This window comes from Danio rerio, chromosome 16 (genome assembly GCF_052040795.2).
Source record: "Danio rerio strain M-AB ecotype USA chromosome 16, GRCz13ab, whole genome shotgun sequence".
Classification (NCBI taxonomy): domain Eukaryota; kingdom Metazoa; phylum Chordata; class Actinopteri; order Cypriniformes; family Danionidae; genus Danio; species Danio rerio.
Window position 1 is genome coordinate 56990692 of NC_141036.1, and position 6809 is coordinate 56997500.

At 37.3% G+C, this 6809-nt stretch overlaps 1 protein-coding gene across 8 annotated transcripts in view; it reads right to left on the reverse strand.

The window, feature by feature from the left end:
- Positions 1 to 861: 861 nt before the first annotated feature.
- ago1 (argonaute RISC component 1) overlaps positions 862 to 6809 on the reverse strand; it is a 70460-nt gene continuing 64512 nt past the window's right edge. For 2 of the 8 annotated variants that reach the window (XR_015510591.1, XR_015510588.1), the window contains 3 exons: positions 5796 to 5995; positions 3205 to 4024; positions 862 to 1825 (listed from right to left, as the gene is read on the reverse strand). Coding sequence is in view for 2 of the 8 variants with exons in the window: in XM_087286145.1 (XP_087142271.1) it covers positions 3916 to 4024; positions 5796 to 5995 (309 nt within the window). In the remaining 6 variants the exon portion in view is untranslated. 8 annotated transcript variants of the gene reach the window in all.

Below are 6809 nucleotides of genomic sequence, written 5' to 3' on the forward strand. Positions count from 1 at the left end.
ATGAGCCCCTTTAAGCGAATTTTTTTTTTCGATAGTCTACAGAATAAACCATCGTTATAGAATAACTTGCCTAATTACTCTAACCTGCCTAGTTAACCTAATTAACCTAGTTAAGCCATTAAATGTCACTTTAAAAACCTGAACCACCAACGGTTTCACAGTGGATACAAAAATTCAGACAGTTATATTCAATGGAACAGTTGACAGCACAAATACAGCTGAAGACTCAAATCTTTGAAAGAAGATAGGGACCAGTTCAAAGCCTCATTGGATAGGTCACTTATGTCTCCAAGTTTGTATTTTTGCTTGAAGTTTGTCTATTCACTTTTATTTTTTTATTTTTTCCTCAGATCTATATTGTCATTATATATATCTTTATTTGTATGCTCGGGCCCAATCTCAGGACTGTTTTTATTACTGTTTGTATTTATGTTGACTGCTGTCAAAAAAAAAAAAAAATGTCACTTTAAGCTGTATAGAAGTGTCTTGAAAAATATCAAGTAAAATATTATTTAATGTCATCATAACAAAGATAAAATAAATCAGTTATTAGAAATTGTTTTATTAAAACTATTATGCTTAGAAATGAGTTGGAACAATCTTCCCTCCATTAAACAGAAATTGGGGAAAAAAATAAACAGGGGTGTTAATAATTCAGGGGGGCTAATAAATCTGACTTCAACTGTATATATATACACACACACACACACACACACACACACACACACACACACACACACACACACACACACACACAGCTTTTAAATCAACATCAAATGTTTTAAATAAACTTCTAATAAGAATAAAATAATAATAATAAATAAAATGTTTAAGGGAAATGATTGTGTGTGCTGGAGTTAATTTATTGGTTTTCAGTGGTGAAAATATTTCTACCAACCTAAAGCATGCAAAAAACCCGTGTTGTTTTTCTATATGCCTTTTAAGAGTTGCTTTAACAGTTTTTGGGATTCTTTAGTCTTTAGTGTTCCGTGTTTTTGCATTCGTATAAGGTTATTTAACTCCAGAAATCTATATAAACTCAGAAAAAGTGTTGAAATCAACTCTGTGAGTGCTAATTCAACACTCGTCTAATTAATTTATTATTAATACACTGGTAAAGTCCTGGTTGCCTTAAATTGAATCAAATCAACCTTATGAGTCCATTGAATTTATATGATGATAAACTGGCTTAAAACAGCTTGTGTAACTTATTCAATTACGTTAAAACATGATTCACTTAGTTTATTGACTTACAATGAACTAAAAACATTTGCTGTCTTGACTAATTGATCATATCATTTTTTCGGTGTATAATATACAAACGGTAAAAATCAATTAGTTGACTTAACTCAAAAAAGGGAGTAAACCCTAATTAAGTTAACTTTACAGTTCCAAGTTATATTGGGTTTACTCACTTTTTTGTGTGAAGTCAACTAGGAGCTTTTTACTGTGTGTGCGCATGTATGAGTGATTCCAAGTCTTCTGAATTGTCAGAGTTAGATGAGGAACTGACCAAAACATTAAGTCATTACTAAATTAATTATCATCTCTTTCACTGAAGTTTTCTCATTTGCAACCACGTGAAATGCAAGAATGCAAGTATTAAAACAGTGCATAACAAGCGTTTAGAAAGCTAAAATATGACTTCAGAAAATGTTTAATAGGTTATGCTGGTGTATATTTATAAAAAAAAAAGGTGCTTTAAATATTTTGTGTTGCATTAAAAAAACACACACATAAATGTGAGTAAATAATGACAATATTGCCAATGTTGGGTGAACTATTGTTTTAAAGGAACACTCCACTTTTTAAAAAATAAAATAGGCTCATTTTACAACTCCCTGAGAGTTAAAGTATTGAGTTTTAATTGAGTTCCATTTGAGTGTTTACCGTTTTTTATTCCATTCAGCCGATCTCAGATTCTGGCAGGAGCACTTTTAGCTTAGCATAGTTCATTGAATCGGATTAGACTATTAGCATCTCAAAAAATGACCTAATTTAAAGTTTTAAAGACTTTTCTGTAGTTACATCATGTACTATGACCAACAGAAAATAAAAAGTTGCTCGTTTTCTGTGCTGAAATGGTTAGGAACTACAGTTTACTCTTATTCCGGCGTAATAATCAAGGAACTTTGCTGCCATACCATAGTTATTGCAGCGCAATGCTAATACACAGAAAATAACGTTTGATTTTACGTCAGTTGCTCAGTACATGATGTAACTACAAAAGAGTGAAGCTTTAAATAAGACAATTATCCAAACTATTTGGCCATTTTTGACTGAGCTGCTAATGATCTAATTCAATTCAATGATCTATGCTAAGCTAAGCTAAAGTGAATCAGATAAAGGGATTTAAAAAATGGTGAAACTCACCGTGTAACATTTGGAGAGCTTTAAATAAAGCAAATATCCAAACTATTTGGCCATTTTTCAGTAAGATGCTAATGGTCTAATCCGATTCAATCATCTATGCTAAGCTAAGCTGAACGTGAATAAGCTAAAGAGATTAATAATAGTAAAACTCACCCGTTTAACACTCTGAGAGCTTAAAATAAAACAATTATCCAAACTATTTGGCCATTTTTGACTGAGATGCTAACGGTCTAATTCAATTCAATGATCTATGCTAAGCTAAGCTAAAGTGAATCAGATAAAAGGATTCGAAAATGGTGAAACTCGCAGTGTAACACTTGGAGAGCTTTAAATAAAGCAATTATCCAAACTTTTTGGCCATTTTTGAGTGAGATGCTAATGGTCTAATCCGATTCAATGATCTATGCTAAGCTAAGCTAAAAGTGAATTAGCTAGAGATTCAAAAATGATAAAACTCATCCTTTTAACACTTGGAGAGCTTTAAACAAAGCAAATATCCAAACTATTTGGCCATTTTTGAGTGAGATGCTAATGGTCTAATCCAATTTAATGATCTATGCTAAGCTAAGCTAAAAGTGAATAAGCTAAAGAGATTAATAATTGTAAAACTCATCCGTTTAACACTCGCAGAGCTTTAAATAAAGCAATTATCCAAACTATTTGGCCAATTTTGACTGAGATGCAAATGGTCTAATCCGACTCAATGATTTATGCTAAGCTAAGCTAAAAGTGAATCAGCTAAAGGGATTTAAAAATGGGTAAACTCAGCCATTTAACACTTGGAGGGATGTAAAATGAGCCTAGTTCCAAAAAAGTTGTGTTCTTTTAGGCTCAGGAAGATTTACGTGCATCAGGAGTGAACAATATCCTCCTCTACTAAAAGAGCGCAGAGGAATCAAGTGCAGAAAAACCCACGTCTTCCAGATGAGAGCGGTTGGCGTCACATTTTGGCTGGTGCATAATGCTGGTTTCGGTGTTATGCTGATGCAGGAGTGCATCCTGCAACTCAGTGGTCCATCTATCGTTACACTAATTAGGCCACGCTTTAACTAACTAAACACAACCGCTGGAGGAAAATCCTGCATCACTGCTACAGTTTTGATCGCGTTCTGCTTCACAGACGACAAGCAAACGCTGCCATTTCAACTAAAACTAAGTGCTAATGTACCATGTCTCTCTCTCTTTCTTACAAAAAATAATAATACAAATGTAAAAGAATTTCACAATTACAATAAAAATAATGCCAAATGGAAGAAACGAGGATTGCTCCACTGGACGGCTAGACGAACGGACGCTTCAGAGGCAGCTTTGTGGTGGCATACAAAAACGACAGGTTGGCCTGCGTTCCTTCCCTCCGTATTGCATACATACGTACATGTGGGAGTGCGAAGGTAGTATACAATAATACACAATTAAATAAAAAACGAAAGAGCATAGTTCTGCCAGACTCAAGAAAGTGTTCAGTTGTGTGGGCTTCATTGGACTGGTTTAGCACCCAGGGGTTCTGGCTCGAGGTGTCCGGAGACGTGCGCTTTTTGTTATTCAGGCAAAATACATGGTCCTCAGGGAGTCGTGGTGAATCTGCACCGCTTTGGCCAACGCTTGAGGATCTCGACCATTGCTCTGCCCGGAGACGTGACTTCCCTCCCCGCTACAAACATATGGGATGAGGTTAAATGCATTGATCAAACATGACAGAGAAAACATTCAGATTGTGAATGAAATACAATAATAGTTATTCATTTTTCTTCAGCTTAGTCCCTTTATTTATCAGGGGTCGCCACAGCGGAATGAACCACCAACTTATCCAGCATATGTTTTACACAGTGGATAATTTTCTCAACATTCCACACACAATCCCCCATAATGACAATGTGAACAAAGAGTTTTTGAAGTTGTTGCAAATGTATTAAAAATACAAAAAGCTGAAAAATCACATGTACATCAGTATTCACAGCCTTTGCTCAATACCTTGTTGATGCTTCTTTGGCAGCGAGTACAGCCTCGAGTCTTTTTGAATATGATGCCACAAGCTCGGCTCACCTGTCTTTGGTAATTTTGACCCATTCCTCTTTGCTGTACCTCTCAAGCTCTATCAGGTTGGATGGGAAGTAACGGTGTACAGCCATTTTCAGATCTCTCCAGAGATGTTCAATAGGATTTAGGTCAGAGCTCTGGCTGGGTCACTCAAGGACATACACCGAGTTGTTGTGAAGCCACTCCATTGATATTTTGGCGATGTGCTTTGGGTCATTGTCCTGCTGGAAGATGAACTGTCACCCCAGTCTGAGGTCAAGAGCACTCTGAAGCAGGTTTTCATTCAGGATGTCTCTGTACATTGCTGCATTCATCTTTCCCTCTATCCTGACTAATCTTCCAGTTCCTGCTGCTGAAAAACATCCCCACAGTATGATGCTGCCACCACCATGCTTCACTGTAGGGATGGTATTAGCCTGCTCATGAGCGCTGCCTGGTTTTCTCCAAACGTAATGGCTGGCATTCACTCCAAAGAGTTCAAGTTTAGTCTCATCAGACCAGTGAATTTAGTTTCTTATGGTCTGAGAGTCCTTCAGATGCCCTTTGGCAAACTCCAGGCGGGTAGTGGCTTCCATCTGGCCACTCTACCATACAGGCCTGATTGGTGGATTGCTGCACAGATGGTTGTCCTTCTGTAAGGTTCTCCTCTCTCCACAGAAGAACGCTGGAGCTCAGACAGAGTGATCATCGGGTTATTGATCACCTCCCTGACTAAGGCCCTTCTCACCCGATCACTCAGCTAAGATGTCCGGCCAGCTCTAGGAAGAGTCCTGGTGGTTTCAATCCTCTTCCACTTATGGATGATGGAGGCTGCTGTGCTCACTGGAACTTTCAGAGCAGCGGAAATGTTTCTGTAGCCTTCCCCAGCCTTATGCCTTGAGACAATAATCCTGTCTCGAAGACCTAAAGACAATTCCTCTGTCTTCATGCTTGGTTTGTGCTTTGACATGCACTGTCAACCCTGGGCCCTTATATAGACAGGTGTATGCCAAATCATGTCATCAACTGAATTGAGCACAGGTGAACTCCAATGAAGCTGCTGAAACATCTCAAGAATGATCAGTGGAAACAGAATGTACCTGAGCTCAATTTACAGCTTCACGCCAAAGGCTGTGAATAATGTTGTACATCTGATTTATCAGCTTTTTTATTTTTAATAAATTTGCAACAATTTCAAAAACTTGTTTTCACATTGTCATTATGGGGGATTGTTTGTAGAATTTTGAGGAAATAAATGAATTTAATAAATTTTGGAATAAGGCTGTAACATAAAAAACACATGGAAAAAGTGAAGCGCTATGAATACTTTCCGGATGCACTGCACATGTGGAAAAATAGACATAATAGGAGCCCATTAAAGCTAAAGCTGTTGATCTCGGCCTCACCTGTCATGTTCTTTGTCCACCAGATGGTATCGGGCCCGGAAAGCCACGAGTCTGGCGTAGTATGCTGGCGCGGGGATGGAGACGGAGCGGGTGCAGCGCACATACGTGTGGCACAGCTGGTAGGTGAGAATCTGCAGCTCGTCAGCCGTAAAGCGATTGTCGTCCCACAGGACGTAGTAGTGTGAGGGTCGGCTGGTGCCCTGAGAAGAAAACCACAGGTCAGACGGGGTGCATCTCAATCAGCTTATTATTTATTAATAATGTTATTTATTTATCAATCAGCCGTATTATTTATTATATGCATATTTATATTTGTTTTAATAAAAAGTTTAGATTTGTCCACCTGTTGGGTTTTGGAGACGTCTGCATCACCATATGGGGCATAGGAATGGGATGTGTGTTTGGATGTAACTCAGTTGTTTAACCACACTTCGTTATTATTGTTCATTTATTAATTTGCTGGAGATTAGAACTGAATTTAGAAATGGTTTTGAAACAAATCTTTGTGCTTAATAAACTAAATTAAATATGTAGGCTAATGGATGACTTCAGTGGAGTGAGTTTCCATCGTTTCCTTATCCACGAAAGTAAAGGAGTAAAGGAATGAGTAAAAGTAAAGTAAATAGAAAGTAAAGAGGCTGAATGGAGGAGGCTCGTTCTTTATCCTTGTGCTGCAGATGCCCTGTTTAACTGTTTTCTCGCAGTGAAGCGTTCAGTTTTTCCACTTACAATGTAAATAGCAAATGCACCATGGCGCATACCATATTTTTCCATCCTTAAAATAGCAAAAGTGGATTCAGACAAGCCGTTAATGCTTCTGCACAATGAGCTTTAGACTTTGTGTCTAGATCTAGATCGAGCCAAAGATCTGTTAATTTGATCAATGAGCAATATTTTAAAATTACTCCACAAAATAACTTTAAAATATTTCCCTTAAAGTATTTGCTGAATGAAAATGTTCTCTAATATTCTCTAAAATATACAATCTATTAAAATCTGTTTTATCAATATTCT